General features: G+C 49.8%; 1 protein-coding gene across 15 annotated transcripts; it reads right to left on the bottom strand.

Annotated features, from left to right (window-relative positions):
* Nucleotides 1–222: 222 nt before the first annotated feature.
* MOV10 (Mov10 RNA helicase) lies at nt 223–22,235 on the bottom strand. Of its 15 annotated transcripts, none has more exons than XM_070268500.1 (22): nt 22,195–22,211; nt 21,606–21,753; nt 12,219–12,357; nt 10,256–10,459; nt 9,738–9,973; nt 9,293–9,551; nt 7,917–8,051; nt 7,076–7,244; nt 6,134–6,288; nt 5,675–5,851; nt 5,415–5,562; nt 4,842–5,000; nt 4,478–4,581; nt 4,214–4,311; nt 3,902–4,118; nt 2,956–3,073; nt 2,549–2,740; nt 2,241–2,315; nt 1,206–1,331; nt 1,037–1,125; nt 648–769; nt 223–562 (listed from the first exon to the last, which is right to left on the bottom strand). In XM_070268500.1, exons 4-22 carry the CDS (start codon nt 10,426–10,428, stop codon nt 471–473), a joined length of 2,844 nt encoding a protein of 947 aa, XP_070124601.1. In that variant the 5' UTR covers nt 10,429–10,459; nt 12,219–12,357; nt 21,606–21,753; nt 22,195–22,211; the 3' UTR covers nt 223–470. The 15 variants fall into 15 exon arrangements, with proteins under 15 accessions (XP_070124601.1, XP_070124603.1, XP_070124600.1 ...); XM_070268502.1 differs by lacking the exon at nt 22,195–22,211 and adding an exon at nt 22,025–22,144; XM_070268499.1 differs by lacking the exon at nt 22,195–22,211 and adding an exon at nt 22,025–22,135 and having other exon boundaries at nt 21,606–21,788.
* Between the last annotated feature and the right edge of the window lie 1,558 nt (nt 22,236–23,793).

The raw sequence follows: 23,793 nt of genomic DNA on the forward strand, positions 1-23,793 counted from the left end.
GGCTCTGGGCCTGGGAGGCGGGTGAGGGGAGTGGTCTGGAGCAGAGGCTAAACTTAGAAACCTGTGGGTGGCTTCTCTGCCCCCTCCCACTAGCTATCCTCCCCCAGACATGGGGGCTGGGTTCCTCTCTAGTGGGGATGGGGAGATGGCCCTGGGCGGGGTGTGAGAGTCCCATCCTTCCCTGGGGGGCCAGCTTGCGAGCTCAGGAAGCTGAGGCCAGGCGAGGAGACATGGAGGCTTTTGCATAGAATAAGGTTTTGTTTACAGAGTTTTTCTTCCTCCCCCTTCCCCCAATTGTTAGCAGCTTGATGTGTCATTCTCTCCAGCAGGGGAGGGGGTGGAATGGCTTGGGTTGTAAACTCCCTCCCCCAGCCTTCCGGTCCCTTGGAGGGGCAGCTTGGCTGGGTTCTGGTTCAGGGTCGGGAGGGCGATTAAGGCTTGGCTGGTGTGAGAAGGCCGCTGCCGTGTCTTTAGAGCTCATTCCTCCACTCTGGCTCCACTTGCAGGGACAGGCCGCCGTCACCCTCCCTCTCCTGGGGGAGGTAGTCATGACTCTGGGGCCCTAGAAAGAAAGGAGGTGAGCTTTGTCTTCCTTACCTCCTCCCCTAGCCCTGTCCCTTACCTGGCCCACCCCGGCCCAGCCATACCTGAGGTAGAGGGGCTGAGCTTGCTCAGACCTTGGAGTAAGTTCTGTCCCTGTTGCAGGTCCAGTTTGGCAGGGAAGGGGCACCCGGTGTACCCCCCATTTTCTTTACAGAACTCCAGGAATCTGTGGGGAACAGGGACATGCACACACACAGCTGCACAGGCCTGGATGAGGAGCATCAGAGGCCGGACGCTAAGCCTTGGTCCTGCTACAGCAGCCTTTGGGCAAGTTGCTTAACCTCTGACTGTCAGGTAACTTAAACGGGGTTATTATGAAGATGAACAGACCTGAGGATTAACTGAGCCACGAAGACTTGCTTAATGAAGATCCACCTGCCCTAGGCTGGGGGATGTGGCCACCAAGAAGGATTTACAAGGTGGGAATGCTCACGTTTTCCAGTCGGGGTCATGGCCCAGGAGGAGTGGGTTGCCCACCACGATGAGCAAGGCCTTTGCCCGGGTCACAGCCACGTTGAACCTCTGAAGGAAGAAGTGGTGGGGGTCACAGGAGGGAAGGGCCCCAAGGAAGAAGAGCTCCAGTCACCCACCTGCCCTCAAACCTTGGGGTTCTTTAGGAAACCCAGGTTGAAGTCCAGATCCAGCTGCACAAAGCTCTGGCTGCTTCGCACGGTGGAGATGAGGATGACGCTCCGTTCTTGGCCTTGGAACTCTTCCACGGAGCCCACCTAGATGGGGGAGAGCCAAGGCATGAGCCCAAGGGCTCAAAGGGAACCAGAGGGACAAGCCCTGCCTCAGAGGGCTTCAGCTCCAAGGGGGTGTGGAGAAGTCACGGTGGAGTGAGTGAGTGTCCTGACCGGGGCAGGCAGGAAGGAGGACCGGAGGATGCCGAGGAAGCTGAAACCTGAAGGGTGAATCCAGTTAAAGGAGCGGGAGGTGCAAAGTGATCTAACCAAAGAAAACAGGGTTGCAAAGAACATGGAAACTCAGAGCAGTGTTTTTCAAACTTTCCCGAAGATAATCCCTAAGTACTTGTTTAAAAATATACAACCAGACCCCCTGAATCAGAATTTCTAAGGGAGAGGCCTCTAAATCTTAAAGCCCCAGTTTTCAGCCCTGGCTGCAGACTAGATCACCTGAGGGGCTGTAAAAAGTACCAGCGCCCTGGCTCTGCTCCCAGACAGCTGTGTTAAGTGGTTGGGTGGGGCCCTGGCGCCCTGTACCGAAGGCTCTCCAGGTGATTCTTATCTGCAGCTGGGGCTGAGAACCACCACCTGAGACAAGAGTCAAGCTACTGACTGACTCAAAGGGTGGGAGAGGTGAGCGGGGACACTCATGACAGGTGGGACAAGTTGGAGAGTTTGGACTTTATCCTTAGGGCAAAGGCCTTAAACCAGCCTGATCATAGGAATCATGTCGGGTGTTTTCTAAGCACGTAGGCTTCCTGATCCCATCCCAGACCTACAAGGCGGGAGCTCCAGAAGTGAGAGGCTTGGGTTCCGTCTCAGGCATCAAGGGTGGGGCGGGGACATTTGCTGGCCTGGAGCATCAGAGCAAGAGCCTGAGGTTGTCTCAGGAAGCAGAGAAGTGAGGGGCACAAGGCAGGAAGGGACTGTGAAAAAGCAGTTGAGTGTCACCTTCAAGTCCTTGATGTCATCCAATCCCCGAAGCTCCTTGTCAAGTTTGGTGATGCAATAACGGATTTTCTCCACCTGGAAGATGGGGACAGGTGCCTTTCTCTCATGCCATTACTCCAATGCAAGAGGGAGCCAGGCAGGAGGCCAGGGAGCTGGGGGCAAAAAGGGAGGGGGCCTCTGACCTCTGAGCTCTTTTGAGATATGGGGCCAGCGGAGGCCTGAGCTCCTGGAACCTGCGCCTACTGGTCTGGCTACGAAGGAGGTACCATCTAGCGGGTCCCAACCCTGATGGGAACTGAGGGCCTGACCTGCTTCCGGTATGGGGAGATGACGCCCACGCTTCGGGGGCTCAGGCGGGCTTTGCCCTTCTTGGAGGAGGGGGCCAGGAGCAGCTTCAGGTAGGAAGTCACTGTGGCAGCCTCTTCGGGGTTGAAGAAGGACGGGCTATTGCCCTCACGCTCATCCTTGCCCATTACGCCATGAAAGATGATGGGAAAGCCCTGGACATGGGGTCAGGGGAAACCCTCAGCCGAACCTCCCTGCCTCCCTTCCCTCCCACCCCCAAACCCATCCAGGGAATGTGGGATCCCAGGCCAAGGTGACAGAGAGGGGCCTATAGCTTCCACCCAGAGGCCCCTCCTACCCCCTACCTTCCATAGGAGGGCAGCTAGGGTCCAGGGGTGGGAGCCTGAGCCCCTGCCCTGCTCAGCCTCACCTGTCGAGGCAGACCCTCCCAGCGGCAGAAGCGCTCTCGGTCCACAACATCAGCACAGGCCTGCAGCTCCCCATCATAATAGAGCCGGTTAGGAATGTCCAGGATGGTGGGGTGGGACCTGGTATGCAGAAGGAGGAAGGAAGAGCAAGACCAGGGGCCCATTACTTCTCCCCTGCCCACCCGGCCCCCGCTCTACCTGCTCTGGGCCCATACACATTATCCTCCTGCCCCACTGCCCCCTGGATAGCAGACTCGTTCACCTCCAATGTCTGCTGTTAGGCACTGTAAACCACAGAAAGCAGAACCAAATGTGGTTCCCGAGAACCTCTGGACCAAGAATTTCATAGACCAAGCACATTGAAAAGAAAAAAACAAGAAATTAGGGACCCACTCTCAGGTTTCACTTTTGCCAAGGAAGGATAGTACAAAAACAAGTACCATCTACTATCACCATTATTTGATGAGATAATGTGTTAAATCCAAAAATATAAGTAGTACTAATAATAGCTACATTTATTGAACTCTTAGTGGACTCATCTGAGGAACTAAGCACTTAGGAACCATCTGAGTATTTTAGATGTGTGAACTCACTGACTAAAGGAAGTATAGCTCTTAAAATTAGGTTTATGAAAAACTACATTGTTCCTGTTTTTCTCGTTTCTCTTTGGATTTCCTGGGAACTTCCTCTGGGACCAGACACATCCCAGTGTCTGACCATCCCCATACACAGACAAGCCAACTGCTCTAGAGGGAAGCCACTTGCTAAGTCACACAGCCAAAGAGTAGCAGTGACGGGGCTGGAGAGGAGACCTCCGACCTTCCAGTTTATAGTTTTTCTTCGTCACACAGCATCTGAGCAACAGGACTGCAGGAGGGAGCCTCCAGCCAGGGCTGCACAGAGGGTGTGAAGGCATGGGATTGCAGGAGAGGGGAGGGTGCAGGGTACCTGTAGTTGCGTAGCAGCTTGGTTATGAACTGGGGGTCGTAGCCGTCAGGGCCCTTCTTGTACAAGGCGTTGTAGGTGAGCAGCCGCTCCAGCAGTGAGTACCCCAGCCCATGCTTCTGGGTCAGTGGGGAACGCAGCACAGGCCCCAGCTGCCGAGGGTCTCCTGCCAGCACCAGCTGCCCTCCTGGATTGTCTGTTTCCTTGACTTCCATCAGCCCTGGGAGGCAAGGTAGGGTGGGGAGAAAGGTGTGGTGAGACGGCCCCGACCCCCACACAGGGTGGCATACCCACAGCCCACCTTAAGCCCCTCACCTGCTATGGCCACCAGACTCTCAGGCTCCATGGAGTGGCCAGCTTCATCGATGAAGATGTGTGTGAAGTGATCAATGGGAAACTGGGCCGAGACCAACCTGGGAGGTGTCAGGCCGTGCAGGGGTCATACCCAGGTACCCAACTGCAATCTGAATGCTCATCCAAACTGCCCCTCACCCACCTCCCCAGGCACCATTCTTCCCCATCTCCCCAGCCTGCCCTTTCCTTACACACGCCACTGAGACACACATACACACTTCCCACCTGCTGGCAGTGATGAGGGTGGTAATTAAGACACGATATTCCTGCAGCTTCTTCTTGGCGGGAAATACGTAATCGCCCTTCCTTGCATCCCAGTTACAGCAGGGCTGTGATTGTGAAGGGAAAGGGGGAATCAGCTTGGCTCCACCCATTCTCACTCTGTCTCTGGCTCTGGGGTCCCCAGGCAATTTTATTTACCTCTCTCTTTATACATGGGGAAACTGAAGCCCAGAGAGGGGTCCTAACCCACCCAAGGCCACACAACAAGTATCAGAATGCAGGTCTCCTAGTTTCCTGGCCCCAGTGACTACCCTGAGAGCCCTCACGGCATCCACCATCCCTTGCTCTTTGGCACTTCCCCAGGTACCTTGATGTCCTCAGGCACCATGCGGATGTCCCTGCTGGGGGCCAGGAGACGGTAGATGGAGCTGGGCAGGTGGACCCGGAGCCGCTGACAGAGGAGGTCAGCCCCCGAATTGGACGGAGCGCAGGCCAGGATGTGGGCATCAGGCAGGTGCTTCACAACCTGGGGTGGGGATAAGCACAGTGGGAAGCAGCTTCCTGGTCTCCAGACAGAGGGAGGGAGGGAGAGACTTGGGGGTGCCTCAGGCTGGTGCAGTATAGCATTTGCCTCCCCTAGCTGAGGGAGCTAGTGACACAAATGGCAAGTTCTGATCCACAGCCCCTTGCTAGTCCAAATAGCACTTTAATGCTGGAAAACTGCTGCAGTAAATATACAAGCCTACGATGACTGACTCATGAATGGTGACTCCAAGAGTCATGCAGTACACAACCTGTGCAACAATGCTCAACAGTCATACTGACCCTTGATGTTAGCTCAGGGACGTTCAGGAAGCTGGACAGAACCAGAAATCTGGGGACAAGGGCTTGATCCCAGGGAAGTCAGAGTGTAGGCCCCAGGTCTTGGCTCATGACCCACCTGCTTGATGGCTTCCACTAAGGTGACAGTCTTGCCAGTGCCTGGAGGCCCAAAGATGATGTAAGGGGCTGGACGAGTGGTGCCCATAACAATGTGCTTCATGGCCTGTAGCTGCTCAGGGTTTGACTCCAGACTCCGGTCATACAGCCTGGCAAAGGGGCCAGGAACATGAAGTCATCCAGTGTCCCAGAGGCCTCCCCGACTCCATCCTCTATGCCACGCTCCAGGTAGCCCCAGAGCCCCCCTGCCCACAGTCTCACTTGAGCTTCACATCTGAGGGCAGCAGTGGGACCCCACGGGAGGCCACAGGAAAGAGCATGGGCCACAGCAGCCAGCGCCCCGTCAGCTCCAGGGCGCGATGCTGCACCCTCAGAGGCTGGCGGTTAAAGGTGAAGTTCACCTTGAAGGTCAGCCCATCCACAAAGCGGCTCAGGAGGCTTTGGGAAGGGAGAGAGGGGGAAGAGTTCCAGTTAGGTGGGTGGGCAATAAAAGGCCAGGACTCCCTCCATCTACCCCGACTCTACTCCCTCTTCCCAAGACCTCCACGCAATCCCTCCAGGAGAGGAAGCTGCCAAGGTATCTCAGGGTCCCCCTGAAGAAAAGCCTCTTGCCCCGTCCCTGGGGTTCCACTCATCTCAGGGAGAAAGACCCCCCCCCTCCCCTGGCCTAAGGGGCATCTGTAGACCCTTCTGGCAGCTCAGGGTTTCCCCAACACCTACCTCATGGAAAAGCTCAGCTTGACACGGTCCAATTCTACCTTGTGTACAAAGCCCTTATAGGTGACGGGGTCCCCTTGGTGTGTCTCAGAGGACAAAAGGGCAAACAGGTGGTCCCCTCGTAGCACTGAGGGGCGGCTCTCGGTCACCCCGGGAACCTAGGGGGTATGAACACAAGCAAGCTTCTACCCCCTGGAGGGCCCAACCCCCAGGCTCTCCAGGCCTCCTCTGAGCGACAAGGACTGAAGCTCTACCCTTCGCCCCAAGACGCAGGGAGCTTTGCCTTTTTCCTCTCCCACCAGATAGCACAAGAGTCAGGGGACAAGGAAGGAGATAAGTCTGTCCAGGCTGCTCAGCAATGCTAAGCCCAGGAATCCCAGAAACCCTCCAGTGCACGATTTCAGGACGTGGAAGCCAGCTTTCCAGCCGGTTCAGTTGCCATCTTGGACAGCTCAATTCCTACTCTGCTTTTAAAATCTTTTTCAAAACTCAGTTCCTGCAGGAATCCTTCCCTGACATCCTCATACCCGCCCCCCCCCCCCCCCCTCCACCGGGTCCCTTCCTCAGCACTCAGTGTGCAGGATCCATTCTCATGTGTAATTCTGGGCTTATGTGTACACGTTCAACATCTGAGAGCTGGAAGGGGCTCTAAGAATTATCTAGTCCAGCTCTGTGCTTTTCAGATGAGGCGACTAAAACCGAGAGAGAGCAAGGGACTTGTGAAGGCCACACAGGCGGTGGTAGCAAGTCTAAACTAAAACTCAGGTCCTCCCCACTGCCTTGCTCTGCCACCTCTTTTGGGGCACGTTGCTAAGCCCTCTGGGGCAGGAACAACTTCGTCCTTCCTCTTGTTATGCCCTGCCCTCAGGAACAGTGTTCTGCCCATAGCCTGCGGGCTGGTGGCTGACCTGAGCCCACCTCCCCGCACACAATCCAAGCCCCAACCTCCAGTGTGAGCAGCCTGGGGTTCTGGTCTACAGGGTCCCAGGTCATGGGCACCGACTCCAGGTCATAGTGCCGGATGTCATGTTCCATCTGCAGCTCCTCCAGGTGCAGCAGCAGCCGGAGCTTCACCTCGTAGTTCCTCCACTTGAGGGCTGTCTCCAGCTGGGCCCTGGCAGTGATGGTTGGGCGGGTGGGAGGGGCAGGAACAGGAATAGGATGAGTCAGGTAACCCCCATGCCCAGGAGCATCCACCCTCTCCCATCCTCGGCTCTGGGACTATGAAAACATCAGGCATCAGGGAAGACTAGAAGGGCAGAGAAGTGGATGGCTCAAGGCCTCGAAGAAGACAGCCCTGGGCCCTGCTTCTCACTCCCTTCCTTGAATGCCCCTGCCCTCTACCTCAGATCTGACTTGGCATTTGCACTGTGGACCCTAGGGTCTGGAACATTCTCTCCCCAGATCCTCCTATGACACACACCCTCACCCCATTCAGATGTCATTCCCTGCTCAGACGTCATCTCCTCAAAGAGGCCAGGACTAACTGCCCTCAGTCTGGCCCAACCCCTTACCCTGCTTTAGTTTTAGTGAGCTTCAGTTTACTTCTTCATAGCACTCATCATGACATGAAATTATAAGACAGATGCTCACTGCTCCCGACTAGGATGGACAAGGCCATGAGTGATTCACCTTGAACAGTGCCCGGAGCACAGTGCGTGCTCAGTAAGGGAATGAACGAACGGAGCATGGGAGGCCGAGGACAGAGGTTTCGGGGCAACGTGAAGAAGCCAGCAGGGAAGAGACAGATAAAGCAGCATGAGGGGTGCAGAGCAGTGGTACTTACTTGATCTCAGCAATCTCCTTTGGAGCAGTGAAGATACTTGTTCCCTGAAGAAGGGTGGGGAGCAGCTGCCGGAGGCGGGGTGGTGGGTAGTACGTCCCCAGCGCCATACTTAGCTCCAGGTCATAGCCCTTAGCGCTGCAGGGGTGGGGAAGGAAAAGCTATCAGGAACACAGAGACCCCTCACCTTCAGAGACTCTGAGAAGGCCCCTCCCTGGAGGATACACAAGCCCTTCTACAAAACTATCATTGACGGGGGTCAGCAGCCTGGGCCCGAGGAGGCAGAACTCACTACCTCATGTGGCCGCTCGCTTCAAGGTTGGGCTGTTCTCATTTTTGGAAGCATTAAGAAAATATATATGTAATACATATATAGGAATAGAATACGTATATAAGCAATACATGTTCATTAGAGAAAAAAGGTAATAAATAAATGAGTAAATAAATAACATTCTCACCATCCAGGGATAACTGACATTAACTTTTTGGTAGGTAGTCTTCCAGACTTTTTTGTTGGTTTGTGTTATATACACTTTTTTTTTTTTTTTTGAGGAAGATTAGCCCTGAGCTAACTACTGCCAGTCCTCCTCTTTTTTTTTTTTTTGCTGAGGAAGCCTGGTCCTGAGCTAACATCCGTGCCCATCTTCCTCTACTTTATATGTGGGACGCCTATCACAGCATGGCGTGCCAAGTGGTACCATGTCCGCACCCGGGATCTGAACCAGCGAACCCTGGGCCCCCGAGAAGCGGAACGTGCGAACTTAACTGCTGCGCCACCGGGCTGGCCCTATACACGTATTTTTAATAGCAAAAGCACAATGGTCTATAGCGTGCTTTTACAGTTCAGCATTTTGTGAACACCTAACCATGTCAAGAGATGTCTACACATACTATTTGACTCCAGTCATATGAAATTTCCAGAATAGGCAAATCTATAGGGACAGAAAGTAAATGAGTGGTTGCTTAGGGCTGGGAGGGAATGGGGAGCTAAAGGGTGGTGGGTAGTACGTCCCCACCTAGGTAGTACCCATTCTAGGGTAATGAAATGCTCTAACAGGGATTGTGGTGAAGGTTGCACATATCTGTGAATATACTAAAAACCAACGCACTGCACACTTTAAATGAGTGAACTCTATGACATGTGAATTATCTCAAAATTGTTAAAAAAGAGAGAGATGTCTACCACGGGCTGCCTGACAATCCATCATACTGTCAAAAATGCTTAACATTTTTTCACACTGTCGTATCTGCTGCCCAGAGGAGTTAAGAACTCGCCGTTAGGAAAGGGGGCTCCGGCCCCCAGCTCTGTGCTCTTCCCCAGGGCCCGCACGGTTGGGTTGGGGCCCCCCAGCCCCGACTGCGCTGGAGAGAGGAGTTACCGGTCAGGTCTCTCTCCTTCCTCTATCCGGTTGGTCACTACAGGGTTTCCAGTGATCCGAGTCCGCTTGAAGGGAGTCGTGGGCTTCAGTTGTGCTGCAAGGGGACTGTGGGCGACAGCAGCCAAGAAGCGGGCAATGTAGAAAGTGCCAGCTCCTTCTGAACCCGGTTCCCCGGGTCCCAGCAGCTCCCAGAGCACCGTGGCTGGGAAGTAGCCCACAAAGCTGGTCTGACAGTGGACATGGAGCTCATAGCATTCACCTGCAAGAGGATGGGTGAGTGAGCGGGGGGCAAGGAGGGAGCCTCCTCCCACCAGCCTCTCTACCCTGGATAACCCCCCGCCAAATAGCCCCATCCCAAGCCAGGAGCCCAGAGGACAGCAATGGTAACCCTTCCTAGGGCAAGACCCTATCCACCAGAGGCCTTTTCCTTTGGAAACCCACTCACCGGGGCCCAGCGGGCAGGGCAGCTCCTGGTCTCCATTGTAGAAGGCAAACTGGGAGGTCCGGCAGAGTGGGAAGAGGTGGGTGAGGGTGACCGGCTGCGTTCCTCCGTTCCGAAGCCTCAGGGTCAGCACCTCCTTGCGGTTCAAATCCAGGCGGATAAGGAGCTGCCCATCTCGGGCTTCATGGGGCCCCTGGACTTCCACGTCCACCCCATGTTTCCCGTGAAGATACTCAGCCCTGGGGAGAGTGGGAGTCAAGGGCGGGGGCTGGGGCGGGAGGGGCCTGGACTGGAGGCAAGTTGCTTGGGGCAAGTTTTAGGCTGGGGAGGCTGGCAAAGTGCCAGCTGTGCTCAGGCAACCCACTCCCTCCCCCCAAACCAATTAGCTCCTTCCCTACCCTTCCCCCACTCCTTGAAGGAGGGGCCTTACCCCAAGCTGAGACAACACACTCTTTTCTCAGCCGGACAGCTTCCCCACACCCAGGCCCCTCTCTACACAACCCCCTCACACACATACACACCTGTCATAAAAGATCTTGGCTAGCAGTGACTTGTGGTGTTTGCTGATATCTGACCCCAGCTTCATTCTCCTCTTTTCTGGGAGCCACACGTCAGCCCAGCGGTCGAGTCTGAAGAACCTGACCCGTGTCTTGGTGACGTAGGCCAGATTTGCAAACTTCATTCCATACAGCATGGAGGAGAAGCCAGGGGCGGGGGTCCCAAAGCTGCCGGAAGCAGAGGAGACTGGGAAGTGAGGGAAGGCAGGGCGACATGTTGGGAAGGGCGTCTGAGGGTCACTCTGTGCTGGACACACCAGCCCTGCTGGGGAACAGGACAGGGCCCAGGGACAGAGACTCAGGCGAGGGATCGTAGGAATTTTTAATGTTTTAAGGGAAGGCAACGGGACTTTCCTAGACAAAATATGATTGTTTTAAGCAGCAGATTGTGGATTGTGCAATTCTGAGAAAAGCTCAATCATGGGCTGTTGATTTGGAAAGCTAAGGGAAGAGAGAGAAAGAAATGAAGATTTTTTGGGAAAACTATTGGGGACAGAAAAGATACAAATAACCCAGTGGAAAGAGCTAAGGCTAAGGGGAAGCTGAATTGTTGATTCGAAGGGGTGGAGCTGGGGTCCAGCCTGATGGTGCAGAGTGAGAGAGGGGTCACAGAGTACAGATGTCCAGGGTGTGTGGGCAAGGTGGCTGATCAGACAGCAGTTTCCACCTGAAGTCAAAGGGTGCAGGTGGAACCCAAGCAGGAAGGGAAAGGATCCTTCTCCAGAGATCAAATAGCTTGGCTTTGTGCCTAGAGAAGGTGAAGACAGGGAAAAGTGGTCAGAAGGACAATAACCGCAAGATTCAGCGCCTGGAATTCAGTTTAGTCAAGTCAACAAACACTTACAGAGACCTGTTATGTGCCAGACACTGCGCTAGATGCTGGGGGTTCAAAGAGGCAAAAGACTCAGACCTGCCTCCAGGAGCAGACTGAACATAGCAATTCCAGCAAGCTGCCGGGAGCACAGCAAAAAGGAGGCTTCCGGGCAGCCTGGGGACAGCGGCGGGTCTAGGAAGGCTTCCCCAGGAGACAGGGTCAGAATTGAGTCCTGAAGGACCAATGGGGGTCAGCCAGGTAGGGTGTGAGCTAAGGTGGGCGGATATACAAGAACAAGTGCAAGGGGCTGGGGGGACTACCCACTCTGTCACTAGTAGGCCACCTCGGGTCACTTCATCTCTCAGAGCCTCGCTTTCCTCCCTATACAATGGGGCTAACTACAGACTTACCTCGTGGAGGTGCTGTGAGGATTACATGAGATGGACATTGCAGTGTCCACTTAGCCCAGTGCTTGGCACATAAGGAGATCTCAGTAAGAGATGCTAGGATTAGTATCACACACAGTCTGGTTGTACTAGAGTGAAAAGTGCAAGGAAGGGAGTGGCAGAGGGCAGCAGAGGTGGGCAGGGACCAGGTCACACATAGTTTTGTATGCCAGGTCCTAAAGCCTGGACTTGACCCTGAAGGCCAGCAGTCGTCCTCCTTTACTAACATCCAGGAGCCAGAGGACATCCCCATATGTGACATACTTCATGGAAATATTCAAGATCTGGACTACTGAACACCCTCCCTCTTTCCTTTGTAGGGAATGAAAGCAGATGCTAGTTCCTAAGGACCATGGTAATCCCTATATAACTATTAAAGCTAAATCAGCACGGTCACTCATGAGCATATAATAAGATCATTTATGGTTATGGACATCTCCCTGGTGCCCCCTGCCTGTAACTCTGCCCCTCTCCCTCACCCCGGGCCAATGAGAATGATACTATTTGGAAGACTTTGAATTGGCTCTCACTTGTTTTAAAAAGATAATAAATCATTTGAAAACATCTTAGCAAATACTCAGTAAATGTTAGCTACTATTATTAGTATTTGTATTAGTAGTAAACAATAGTACTAACAGTAGCAGGAGGAGGAGGAGTAACAACTTACTTTCAGCCCGCCTCAGATGCTACACTGCGGTTACAGAACCACCAGGCGGTGGGTTTTAAGCAGGGGAGTGGCAAGATCAGATCTGCATTTCAGATCACTCTGGCATCAGGATTGGAGGATGGATTTGCTGGAGGCAAGACTGCAGGCAGGGAGACCAGTTAGAAGAAAGCCATTGTAATAGTCCAATTAAAAGGTGACTAGGGTCTGAACAAGGCTGTGGTAAGAATAGAAGAGGGGCTAGATCTGATAATATTTAGAGTATAAAATCAGCAGAATTTGGTGATTGACAAGAGGGGGAACGGAGGCTGGGCTTTGGGGACTATTTGGGGACTATACCTGAGACAGGAGGTAAAGGGAGGGGGGAGAGTAGGAGGGGAGGAGGGGGAGAAAGAGGTTGCTGGAGGGACTGACCATGACCTTTGGATTTGGACATGCTCAGTTTGAGACTCCTGTGTCCAGAGGCAGCTGGTTCCATGAGTCAGAAGCTGAGAACTCAGGCTAACGTTAAGGTAGAGCCTAATATTCGGCAGTCCTCAGGTAGTAGTTACAACCATGAAAATGTCTGTGATCGCCCCAGGGAGTGTGAGCAGTCTGAGAACAGCCAGGGCCAGGACAAGCCAGGGAGGAAGAGAAAACAGAGAAGGAAATGCCCCCAGGAGAGGGAGGAGAATCAGGAGGAGTCTCAGAATCAGGTATCAGGCTCAAACGCCACTGAGAGGCCCAGTCCTAAAGGGACTGAAACCAGGAAGCCACCAGTAACTTTCACCAGGGCCCCTTGGTCAGTGAATTCCATGGATGGGGCACAAATTCAAATGCTGACAGAAGCCAGGCCCTGCAGGTGTCTTTGATACCTGTAGCCCTCTCAGGCACCTGTACAGTCCCATTTTTGAATCATTAGAGTAAGAAGGACTCCACGCCCCTCATAACTACTATAAGAAAACAAATGCTGGGGTTGGCCCCTGGGCCATAGTGGTTAAGTTCAGGGTGCTCCATTTTGGCAGTGGGGGGTTCCTGAGTTTGGATCCTGGTAGGGACCTACACTACCCGTCAGCCATGCTGTGGCAGTGACCCACACACAAAATAGAGGAAGATTGGCACAGATACTAGCTCAGGGCAAACCTTCCTCAAGCAAAGAGAGGAAGATTGGCAACCGATATTAGCTCAGGGCCAATCTTACTCAACAACAAGACAACAAGTGCAGGTGCCGTGAAATGCCGCGGAGCTCTAGGCTTGGTGCAGGGGAGGAATCAGGGCTCTGAAGGGACTGAACCATGCCGTCGAAAGGGATAAGTGATGCTCATCTCCAGACAAATGCTCCTAGCAGGAAAGGTAGGCCCAAGATAGCCAGATCTTCTGGGTTTTAGGAGAAGCCCGAATCAAAACATTAATGTGAAATCTGTCTTTAGAAACTTCTGTGTGGGTGCATGGGCAGGAGGAACTCAACTTTGCAAGTTTTGTAACATCTACTATGGGTGCTACCATCTAAGTATTTCTCAAAATTATTCCCCATATCTGTTACGACTACCCTAATTCACCTATCCCTGCCCTAAGGTGACAGCCATAATAAATATTCATATATATATTTTAAACCCACAAACTTAGTACATACTTGAGAAACAAGCCCCAATTCCTGTATTATACATCTAGTCACCTAGATTTCTAGGGAAAAAAGGCAGACAATTCAATTGAAAAATTGAATATTCAACTTAAAGAACAAATCCAGATGATCAAAGAAGTATAAAAAGATCTCCAAAAGTAGAGAAACGCAAATTAAAGTAAAAATGAAATATTTTGTTTGTTAGACTGACAAAATGGAAAATAGTCACAACATGCATTGCTGTTATGTATATTTGGAAAAGTGAACTCTCATACATTGCTGGTAGAAAGGTGAAGTGTATTACAATCTTTTGGAAAACAATCTGCAAACATCTGCTAACATTTGAAATACAGGTATCCTTTAACTCAGGAATCTCATTCTTGGGAACATATCCCATGGAAAGGAAAGTACCAATGTGTAAGGACATACAGGCAAGGATGCTTCTGCAGTCATTCACAGTAGCCAAGAACTGGAAACAAAACAAATACCCATCGAGAGAGAGGGCTGAATAAATTCTAAACACCTGTACCATGGAATATTATACAGCCATCAAAAAGAATGCATCACACCCACCTGAATGGCTAAAATTTAAAAGGCTGACAACACCAAACGTTGACAAGGATATGGAAACACCAGAATGCTCACGTGTTGTTGGTCAGAATATAAAATGGTACAATCACTTTGGAAAAAGGTTCGATAGTTTCTTGTAAAACTAAATATATATTGTAATGTTCTGACTTTTAATGAAAAGAATATTATATTATAATTGCAATAAAAATTCATTAAAAAACAGTGCAACTCTAATACCTGGTGTAGACCTAGTGCTGGTATTTATTCAATAAATACTTGCTGGTAGAATGGGTGAAAGTAATATCAAAGTAACTCTAGATTGTTGTTTTATAGACAAAAAAGATGACAATGCAAACACTGAACTGCTGGCTGACATATAGCCCCACCGTGCAATGGCCTGGAATGTTAGGTGTCAGGTAACATACCTGTCCAACTTGCACAATATAGATAAAGGAAGGAAGGAAGTGGAAGGGAACTAAAATGTATGAAGGCATGGTCACACTACTTTCAGATGGCTGTGTACATTTGGAGTCATTAGTTGTAGGCAACAGAATAAATTATGGATGATTTAAGTGAGAAGAGCTTAATTAAAACTGCTGAGAGGTTTGAAGAAGGCGGCTCAGAAAACCGGCAGGAAGTAAGGAAGGCTGAGCAGTCTAAACCCCACACAAGATCACAGCAGACCAGTCCAGAAGACTCGGCTGCTGCCACCGAAAAAGAGGTTAAGCATTCTGCCCAAGATTAAAAATAAATAAGTAAATACCCCCTGACCCAGCAATTAGACCCCTAGGGATATCCCCAAGAGAAATGAAAACATATGTCCACAAAGCGACTTGTGCAAGAATCTTCATGGCAATTTTTTTTTTTTTTAAAGATTTTATTTTTTTCCTTTTTCTCCCCAAAGCCCCCAGGTACATAGTTGCATATTCTTAGTTGTGGGTCCTTCTAGTTGTGGCATGTGGGACGCTGCCCCAGCGTGGCCTGATGAGCAGTGCCATGTCCGCGCCCAGGATTCGAACCGACGAAACACTGGGCCGCCTGCAGCGGAGCGCGCGAACCCAACCACTCGGCCACGGGGCCAGCCCCCTCTTCATGGCAATTTTATTCATAATAGCCCCAAACTGAAAACAGTGTCCGTGAACAGAACAGATAAACAAACTGTGATTTGTATTCATACAAGGAATACTACACAGTGATAAAAAGAAACTACTGATGCACACTACAACACGGATGAATCTCAAAAACGTTACGTCAAGTGAAAGATGCCTTACTGAAAGAGTGCGTGCTATTTGAGAACAGGTACTCTCTCTGAAAAAAGCAGAGCACTGGTTGCTTTTGGGTGCTCAGGGTGAGGACTGACTAGGAAAGGAGATAAGGGAACTTTCTGGGGTGATGTCATGTTCTGTATCTTAACAGGGGGTTGCACACAGGCATATGAATTTGTTAAAATTCATAGAATGGTACACTTAAAATGTGTCCATTTCATTATATGTAAATTTTACTTAAAAAAAAAGAATCGTAAACAAATTTTGAACTCCTATAGTTAATGATAATCATGCTGAAGCGTTTAGGGGTTAACTGCACTGATACCTGCAACTTACTTTGAAATGCATCAAAAAATTACGATGGCTGGAGGGATGGATCGATGAGCAGACGTATAAAATGCTAATTAACAAATCTAGGTAAGGGTGTAATATGGGTGTTCACTGTACAATTATTTCAACTTTTCTTTATGTTTGAAATCTGTCACCATAAAATATTGGGGAAAACCCCCAATGCATTTGACGGTCAGGAGTGATTTCCACGACATATTTTCGAGTAAGAAAATTGAGATGTAGAAAATGTGCGTAACATGATCTCTTTTCTAATAAAATAACAACTAAAAAGATACCCTGGTTGATATCATGAATTCCTGAGCATGGGGCAGAACAAGGAAATGGAGGTGGGACGCTGATATGGGGAGGGTCCATAATAAAAAAAAGGTCTATTATAATGATCCCATGTGGGTAAATTTACATTGTGTGATGGAAGTATCACGCATAAGGAGAGAGACGGACGAAAGGGTGGTCACCAAAAGTACTAAAAAACATTTAAACAAGATAAACATCTAACATAAAATATTAAGGACCCCTACTCACTCACTCCCAACTACCTGTTTAAGTGCTTGATGTATATTTTTCCACTTTCTTCTCTGCACACAAAAGCATTTTTTAAGCATACATATTTTTTATATTACACATACTATTCTGCAACAGAGTGCTTTCACCACCATGGATATCCTTCCATCACAACATTTTATCAAGCCACTTCGCTCTTTTGAATGGCTACAAAGGATAGCACAGTTTGAATGCACTGTGGTAGGCAGGCTAACTACAATTTTTGCCTACTGTATTTCAAATGTTATAATAACCATCTTGCACAAAAACTGTTTACTATAGGTGATATATGGGACAAATCCCTTGAAGTAGAACTTCTTCCGGGTCAAAGAGAAGGAATCTTTACAACTTTAGTAAGTTCTGCCAAACTGTCCTGTAAATAGGTTGTACAGACTTACAGTCTCACTAACAAGGATTTGAGAAAACTCCTTTTCTTAGACACTTAACATCAGAAACCTCCAATCTTTTAAATTTCTGACAATCTGAAAAGCAAAAAATGTTATCTTGTTTAAATTTGCACTTCCCTGATCTCTAATACAGTGGAGGATCTTTCCTTCTGTTTATTAGTCATTCTATTTCTTCTGTGAACTGCCTGATCATATTTTTCTAAGCCCTATGAACTGCTGGTTTTCCTCTTCACACCCCTGTCCTGGTCCATCCCCTAAATCAGCAGGAGTTATTATCACACACAAATCAGGGCCGGTCCCTCAATTTATGACTCCACAGTCAACAGGATTAAGTCCTCTACTTGGATCCTCCCACATTAACAATGATAACGCAACGACAACACCACCATCAACAACAACAATAGAGAACATTTATTGAGCACTTACTGTGTGCTGTTCTAAGTACCTACATGCGTTATCTCATTTAAACCTCATGACAACCCTTTGAGGTAGCAATTATCATCACCCCATTTTACAGAAGAACCTGAGGCACAGGTCCGCACTCCACACGGGGCCTCTAGTCAATTCATCCTTCACGGCACCTCAGCCATTCCCAGCTACTTGTACCACTGCACTCCCTTCCAGACTTCTGCTGCTGTGGACATCCTTGGTCTGTAATGCCCTGCCCTTGGCCTCTGTTATTTGTTGGGTGAACGATGACTAATCTTTTTAGACCAAGGAAAGACTAATAGCTAGAAGAATGGTTATTCAGAACAGAATATCAGATTTGGAAGTGATCTTAAAAGGACATCTAGTTCTGTGTGTTACAAACTGTGGGTTGCAACTCTCATTAGTGGGTCAAGGCCAGGATTTTTATAAAATTGAAGTAAAATAGAATAAAAAATATCAGAGGGCAGGGAGTGAGGTTAAGATTGTTTCAAGGACACATATTGTTCTGTGAAAGCTGTGTGTACCAGACCCCAGAGTAAAATGTAGTTTTTTTTTTACCGTGGATAGGGGTCCAACCACCAAGCCATTCTCCACCCGGAAGCCAGGATGATCTTTCTAAAACCCTGATTCTGTCAGTCTCCTACTTTCAAACTGTCTGTGCTTCCCTATTCTGTTAAGGTTAAAAAACAAAACTAACCAAAAAAACCCCACAATACCTCTCCACCACCCACAAGGACCTGCCCAATCCAGCCCCTGCCTCCCTGTGGCCTCATGTCACTGGGTTCTCCCCAAGCCTTTGAAGGTTCTACTCCCTTTGTCTGGAGTGCTCTCTCCTTGCCTCTTACATCTGCTAACTCCTGTTTATCCTTCAAGATTCTGTTCAAATTTCACTTTCTCTCACAAACCCCTGATTCCCAGACTAGGTCAGATGTCCAAGATATACACTTGCAACGCACGCTGGACTTTTTCTTACAAGCCCTTATCACAACAGTAATTAAATACTTACTTGCCGCCTCCTGAAGACAGTTAGGCTCCTTCTGTGTACCTGCAGCAACTCCCAAAGCAAGAATAGTCTTCTCTCAGAAACTTTTCACGACACCAGTCCTTACTTCACACAACAGACTCCTAGCCATCACTGTACTAATGACAGCTACTACTTCCAAAGCCCGCACAATATGCTACTCAGGGTAAATCCTTTACCTACAATAACTCATTTTGGCCTCATACAACCCTGAGAGAAAGGCATTATTTTACACACTTAACAGTTAGGAAAATTTAGATAGTTGTTCAAAATCAAATGCAACTAGCAAGTGGCAGAGCCGGGATTTTAACTCCAGTTGTCTAACCACTATACTAGCACCGGCAGAACTGTATTACATGTTTGTCTACACATCTGCCACTCCCTACTAGACTACACCCTTTAGAGGCAGGAACCAAGGCACAGGCTCATAGTGAGCCTCATTCAATACGTTTGCTAAATGAATAACAAGAACTGAGAAAAGGCAAGAGTTGGGAGCAGAGCATCTCATCACATCATAAAATAACCTAGTTGGAAGGGCCCTATCCCTGCCAGTGTAGGAATCTCCTTGGCATTCTTGACAGACGGTGACTTGCTATACCTCCCCTACAGCCTATTCTTTTGTAGCTCAACTCTTTACTAATTCAATTAGATTCTGCAAGCATTTATTGAGCATCTACTACCTACAAGGCTCTATGATGGGGACTGAGGGCAGGTGCAACCATGATGAAAAGCCTGTCTGTGCCTTCAGAGGATCTGACAGGCCGGTGGGGGAAGACAGCTCCGTACTAGCTCTAACACAAGGCCGAGTGTAACTGGGCCATAACCAGGGTGTGAAGAATGAGCTACAAGAGCCCAGAGGAAGAAGCAATGAATTCCCATCGGGAGGATGAGGGTTGACGTCACAGCATTCCAGCCTGGGTTTAAAGGATGCATAAGCAATTTCTCTCTAATCAGAATTAGAAATCTCCTCCACCCGAAGGACGGAGCATGAGGGGGCATGTTCAGAGAATCTAGTTCTGCCTTCTGGAATGACACGGAAGTACAGTGTCTCCACCAGGACAGTCTTTAAAATATTCAAAGATAACTACCTTGTCCTCTCCAATTTTTCCTCTTTTTAGGGCAAACATTTCTTCGTTTCTTTGACTAGATCTCAGGACAGAATATGGATCAACACAGAAGCCTTTCCTTCTCCTCCAAATACTAAAACTACATCCTTCAAGGCCAAGGTCAATGCCACCTTTTCCATTGAATTTCCTAATAATTACAGGGGAGCGGTATCTTACTTGCAGAAAAAACAAGTGCATACAAAAAAAATTACTTTTGAAAACCTCTTAAATTCACCCATAATGTACAGTATATTTGGTGTTCTGTGTGTAATCTCACATAGCTTGTTTTTCCCCAGTATTGGGACATAGTGTGTATCTTTGCTTTAGAGCTGACAAACTCCTCCTGACCAAACTTAAGTCCGGCCCCTCCAAACCCTCTTCTTGATTGGGTCTCAACTTTGCCTCCCCGCCCCTGCCCACCCATCTCTGGCCAGCCTAGCACAGTCTCAGCAAGAATCCTGCTGTCAGTTGTGTAAGAATCCCGGACCCTCGATATCTTACCAAATTCCTCATCCCATACCTTTCATATGTAAATCCTTAACCTTGCCTTTAGCCAGAATCCCTCTACTCTTCATGTCTCCTCTTGGTAATTTTCTATCTGCTGACGTCCTTGTTCTGCTCCTTGGCTATAAATTCCCAGCTGTCTTTGCTGTATTTAAAGTTCAGCTAGATCTCTCTCCCCTATTGCAATAGTCTCGACGAAAGTCTTCCTTACAGTTTTAACAAGTGTCAGAATAATAATTTCTTTAGCAGAGCCAAAAGAAGTAGTTGACTTGTGTTTAGAGCCATGTTGTACTCATTTTTTGTGGACACAGCTGAATTCACATATGTGAAGTGTTGATGATGTGAACTCAGTGGTGTCTGCTTTATGTTCCTCCAGCATTTTTCTTATTATCTCTATTATAATCTTCATTTTATTTACGATTTATTCTAGTATCTTGGATGCATGTATATTGTATGCACATCATAGTCTCTACTGTTCCCCAGGGATTGTGTATTTTTCATCTTTCTATTCCCCATAGTGCCCAGTACAGTGGGGGAGCATAAAACAGATCTCATCTTTGCCCCTTCTTCAGATGGTGCTCAAGCCCGTTAATGCCCCTCTTAAAATGTGACACTCATTATTGAAAACAATAATCCAGATACAATCTGGTCAATATGGAGAGTCACTACCTCCTTCCCAACCCCAAACCACACTGTTAATACAGTCTAATGCTCCTTTCCTCTGGCAGCAGCCATACTGGCCTTTTCGTCTGCGAAAACCCAGTCTTTTTCAGGAGGTCTGTGGTTAAGCCTAAAGTCCCACCACGCTGTATTTATTTGTATGTCTTTACATTTACTCATGTTAAATTGTTTCTTGGTTTTCGGCCCAAGGCTGCAGCCTGCTGACAGAGGTGTTTTTAAAGCACAATTCCGTGGTCTGACAGAGGGAAGTCTCTTTTTTACTTGGATGGTAACAGGAAAGGGGGGTGACAAGGGGCCTCCATGATCCTGGTCCTGGCCCTGGGTCTCCATGGAGAAGCCACAGGTGTTAACGGAGGTTTGGTACGCATGTAGTTCGTGCTTTTTTCTTCTTTGCCGAATGCCCTGAGATTCTCCCTCCCACACTAGGTCTCTTAGCTCTCTGGGATAGCGGCCCCCGAAGATGCAGCCCATCCAAAAGGGGGCGGGGGTCCCGGGAAGCCCAAGCCCGGGCTCGGCGCCTCCAGCAGGCAGCTCCCTCCCTGCGCTCCCGCGCCGCCCGGGCCCCCTCCCGGGCTCCCCTCCCCCACGCCCAGCGCCGCCCCAGCCCCCGCCAGCGGCGCGTGGGCGCAGGACGCGGCTCCCGGCCTGGGGCCGCAGGGAGCGGGCTGCCTGCGAGGCTACCCGCGGGGACTCGGCGCAGGGGCCCGGCCGGGGCAGAGCGGGCGGGCTCCGGGCGGCGCTGGCGGGGCGTGGGCACGGCGCGGGAGGGGAGGTCTGCGCCGCCCCGGGACCGGCCTGAGCCACTGGGGGAGCTGCCTCCTTCCGCGCCCCGGGGCGGGAAAGGTGGCCCCGCCGCGGGGGTCTTGGCGGCGCGCTGGGCCCACGATTCTGGGCCAGGGAGTGGGCCGGCCCGTACCTGCTCTTGAAGTCCCGATTATAAATGGTCCGCAGCCGCTCGCGATCTGTCTCCATGTCCAGTCCCCGAACGACCAGGAAACTCTCGAAGCATTGGCCCGTCTCCCGGAGCTGCCGGCAGCTGAACTTACTGGGCATCGCGGCGGCGGCTGCGGCCCAGGCAGGAGGGTTGGTGGAAATGAAACTGAAAGTCACCGCCGCAGCTAGAAGTTAGCGGCCCTCGGATGCGGCTGCAGCAAGGGGGGAACCCCCTAACTCTGACCCCTGATCCTGCAGGATCCCTTCTCCCTACCACGCTTCCCACCTCCGTTCTTTTCCTACCTGAGCCTTCCCTTCGATCTCTTCGTCCTATCCCCTCCCCCTCTTCCCATTAACTCTTTCCTCAGGAGCCTGACCCCTCCCTCAGGGCCCTCCCCTTACCCCAAGCTCCCTCCCCTGGCTTCAAGCCAGAATCAGAACGTGGCTACCGCCTGGGGCCCCCGAACAGTCCAGGAGGACTTCCGAGGCTCAGCTAGGGCTACTCCCACGCCCAACCCCCAGAGCCTGGGGACCTAGTGAAAAGCAGAAGAGCAAAGGGCAGGGACTGGGACCTGGGTCGGCTGCAGCTGGACTGGGGCAGCTCATCCAGCACCTCCCCCAGACTGCCAGGGACATAAACCAGTACGGAAGCGAGCGGCACGCCCCCCTCCCCCATTTTCCCTTCTTGGGCTTTCAGACTCAGGGAGGAAGGCATAAGAGCCAAAGAAGTTTGGGGAAAGAACCAAGTGTCTCTGAGATAAAGGTGTGTACGTGTGTGGGAGGGAGGGACAAGGGGCTCTGCCAGAACGAACAGTCACTACTTTTCTCTGCCGCACAGACTTCGCGATGTGGAAAGGCTGATAATCTCTACCCTTGAGCCACATATTAGGGCACTTAATTGCATTCCAGTCTGTATTGCCTTTTAATTGTTACTGGCATATAAGTAAGGGTTGCCCAAGTCATCAAAATATTAGCTTCTTGAGAGGAAAAGACTGTTATGTTAGGCAGTAAATGGTTAACAGCTACAGCATCAGTACCAGGAAGAAAAGTAAAACACGGGCTAAGACTGACTAAGACAAACTAAAGGGGGTGGGGCCAGCACCACAAGCAACAGAAAACAACAAGCCTCTGCATCTGCTTATCCTCTGCAATAACAAAAACACACACTAGAATGGGGCAAAGATAATAAAAGTATATAAAAAATGTTTTAAAAAAAATATACCAGCATTCCAAATATATCTATTAAAACTGAGGCGGCAGGCCCAAAGTGGAATCGTTTGCCCCCCAGGAGAGCCAACCAAAACTCAAATGCAATTTCCCCCTTCCTAGAAATGTGACCTTTAAAACAGTCAATCTGAAATTTCCTGATTACCACTAGTGAGGTAATCTGCATGATAAAACCGCAGCGTTTCCTTCCCCCCAAAACAAGATGACCTGGTCTGAAACAATTCTTTTCTTTTGCAAATAACTTTTGTGCCCCACCCTCCTCCCTATAAAAACCTTCCATTTTGTTCCACTACTCGAGTGCCCTTCCGTTTGCTGGATGGGATGCTGCCAGATTCATGAATCGTTTAATAAAGCTAATTAGATCTTCAAATTTACTTGAATTTTGTTTTTTAACATATCAAAGGTAGTGTTGTTCTTCAAAGTAATTCCTTGTAGGAGGCCACACCCTCAATATGACCTAGTGTGAAGAATATCCAGAACCCAGGTCATGCAAGCTGGGCTACCTTTTTGCCTTTCCCCAGGCTACCAACTAAAGCCAAGAATAACAGGCTGTAGGCAACAGGAAATGCAATGTCACTGGGAACCAAAAATACAATGTGGGATGGACAAAAGTGGGGAGGGGGAGGTACATTATGTCTTAGAAATTGATTATGCAAAGTAGGGGAAAGAACTAGAAAAGTACCCACAGATTATACCATTTTTCTTTCCCAATTACCTGATGAAGACTGAGAGTAGGAAAGACAGTGAACTCCTCAAAATTGCTTTGTTACTTACCATTTCAAAAACCTACTTACTATCCACCAAACCCAAACTGAATGTCTGGCTCCATTCTGGGCAGCAAATCTAAATTCCCTTATTCTTGGATACATAACCTCCTATCTCTGGTTAGGCCTATCTCTTGGATGTTCTAAAAACACACAAACAGCTGTGAAAAGTAAAAACTT

The sequence above is a fragment of the Equus caballus genome, chromosome 5, assembly GCF_041296265.1.
Source record: "Equus caballus isolate H_3958 breed thoroughbred chromosome 5, TB-T2T, whole genome shotgun sequence".
Lineage (NCBI taxonomy): Eukaryota > Metazoa > Chordata > Mammalia > Perissodactyla > Equidae > Equus > Equus caballus.

What these genes read in the sequence shown, in the direction of transcription:
- MOV10 (XM_023641400.2), bottom strand. Translation starts at nt 21,975, where the DNA reads ATGGGAAGAGGGGGAGGGGATAGGACGAAGAGATCGAAGGGAAGGCTC. An exon ending in AAGCTGAGCTTTTCCATGAG is followed by an intron (nt 5,852 to 6,133) that starts GTAGGTGTTGGG and finishes CCCTTCCCAAAG; the next exon opens with CCTCCTGAGCCGCTTTGTGG. An exon ending in CCCTCAGATGTGAAGCTCAA is followed by an intron (nt 5,563 to 5,674) that starts GTGAGACTGTGG and finishes CCCCTTTGCCAG; the next exon opens with GCTGTATGACCGGAGTCTGG.